This window comes from Ceratotherium simum, chromosome X, assembly GCF_057802395.1.
Source record: "Ceratotherium simum simum isolate JZ-2026a chromosome X, ASM5780239v1, whole genome shotgun sequence".
NCBI classification, from domain to species: domain Eukaryota; kingdom Metazoa; phylum Chordata; class Mammalia; order Perissodactyla; family Rhinocerotidae; genus Ceratotherium; species Ceratotherium simum.
Genome location: NC_141940.1, coordinates 23002435 through 23004122, shown reverse-complemented (window position 1 = coordinate 23004122; position 1688 = coordinate 23002435). Strand labels below are relative to the sequence as shown.

The 1688-nt window shown below is 47.8% G+C and overlaps 1 protein-coding gene across 1 annotated transcript; it reads left to right on the top strand.

Moving 5' to 3' along the window:
• The first annotated feature begins 338 nt into the window (after positions 1–338).
• On the top strand, positions 339–1472 carry ACTRT1 (actin related protein T1). Its single transcript, XM_004437314.3, has one exon. The coding sequence runs from the start codon at positions 339–341 to the stop codon at positions 1470–1472; it is 1134 nt and encodes a 377-aa protein (XP_004437371.1).
• Positions 1473–1688: the final 216 nt, after the last annotated feature.

The following is a 1688-nucleotide window of genomic DNA, read 5'->3' as shown; positions in this document are numbered from 1 at the left end:
ACTGAGCTAGGAGTACTGGTAGCTCAGAGACCCCGCCCCTTAAAATCCCTCTGATGCTCTCTGAGGATAATTGTTGCCTTGACTAGATTGTTACATAGGCGCTATCATCACTGAAATTGGCTCAGCAGGCCCTGGGCTGCCTGAAAGAGGACAAGGTTCATGGGTTGAGGATGGGGTGTTTTGGGGGATTGGGAACAGCCTGCTAGCTCCAGCTGAGTAACAACCTGAGAACACTGGAATCCTGTGGCTTTAAAACTTCCAGAGGTACTTATTATCTCGCAAAGTGGCCAAGTGTTCTTTCTTTATTTTGGTGAAGTTCAGAAGAGCATGCTGCAGACATGTTTAACCCACACCTATTAGATATTCCAGCTGTGATTTTTGACAATGGATCAGGACTCTGCAAAGCAGGCCTGTCTGGAGAGCTTGGACCCCGCCATGTCTTCAGTCCTGTCATGGGGTATCCTAAATTCAACATGCTTTTGTCAGAAGCCAATCAGAAAAAGTATTTTGTGGGGGACAAAGCCCTGTACAAGTATGAGACCTTGCATTTGCACTACCCCATTGAGCGTGGACTGGTAACAGAATGGGATGACATGGAGAAACTCTGGAAGTATCTTTTTGAGTGGGAACTGGGAGTAAAACCCTGTCAACAGCCTGTGCTCGTGGTCGAGCCCTCTTTGAACCCAAGGGAAACTCGAGAGAAGATGGCAGAAATGATGTTTGAGACCTTCAATGTGCCTGCCTTCTACCTGTCCAATCATGCAGTGGTAGCACTCTATGCTTCTGCCTCTGTCACGGGCCTAGTGGTGGACAGCGGGGATGGGGTCACTTGCACTGTCCCCATCTTTGAGGGTTACTCCCTGCCTCACGCTGTCACCAAGCTCTACGTGGCAGGAACGGACATCACAGAGCACCTCACCCGAGTCCTCCTTGCTACTGGGAGTACCTTCCCTTGCATACTCAACAAGGCCTTAGTGAATGACATCAAGGAGAAGCTGTGCTATGTAGCCTTGGAGCCTGAAAAAAAACTATGTAAGAGGCCAGAGGAGGTCCTGAGAGAATACAAACTGCCAGATGGGAATGTCATCCACATTGGGGACCAGCTGTATCAGGTGCCTGAGATTCTTTTCGCACCTGACCAGCTGGGCATCCACAACCCAGGACTCACAAAAATGGTCTCCATCAGCATTATGAAGTGTGACATCGACATCCAGAAGAATCTTTTTGCAGAAATTGTGCTGTCTGGGGGCACCACTCTCTTTCCTGGGCTTGAGGAAAGACTTATGAAAGAACTAGAACAGTTGGCTTCCAGAGGAACTCCCATCAAGATCACAGCTTCTCCTGATAGGTGTTTCTCTGCATGGATAGGTGCATCCATTGTGACCTCTCTGAGCAGTTTCAAGCAGATGTGGATCACTTCTGCAGATTTCATGGAATTTGGGACATACGTCGTTCAGAGAAAATGCTTTTAAAGAATCCAGAGCATGAGGCACAGCTTGAAGTGACAGATCACAGGAGCACTGGCAGAAGGTGATATCTTCCCTTGGACTTTAGCATGGTTGTCAATAAAAGCCATATGACATTTTGGGTTTCAGTTCATTGTTGGTGGCACCAGAGTAATTTCTGATCTGGGTAGTGAAAGATTTTAAGTGGTTCTATCCCACCCTTCTTGTCCCATGGACCTCTTT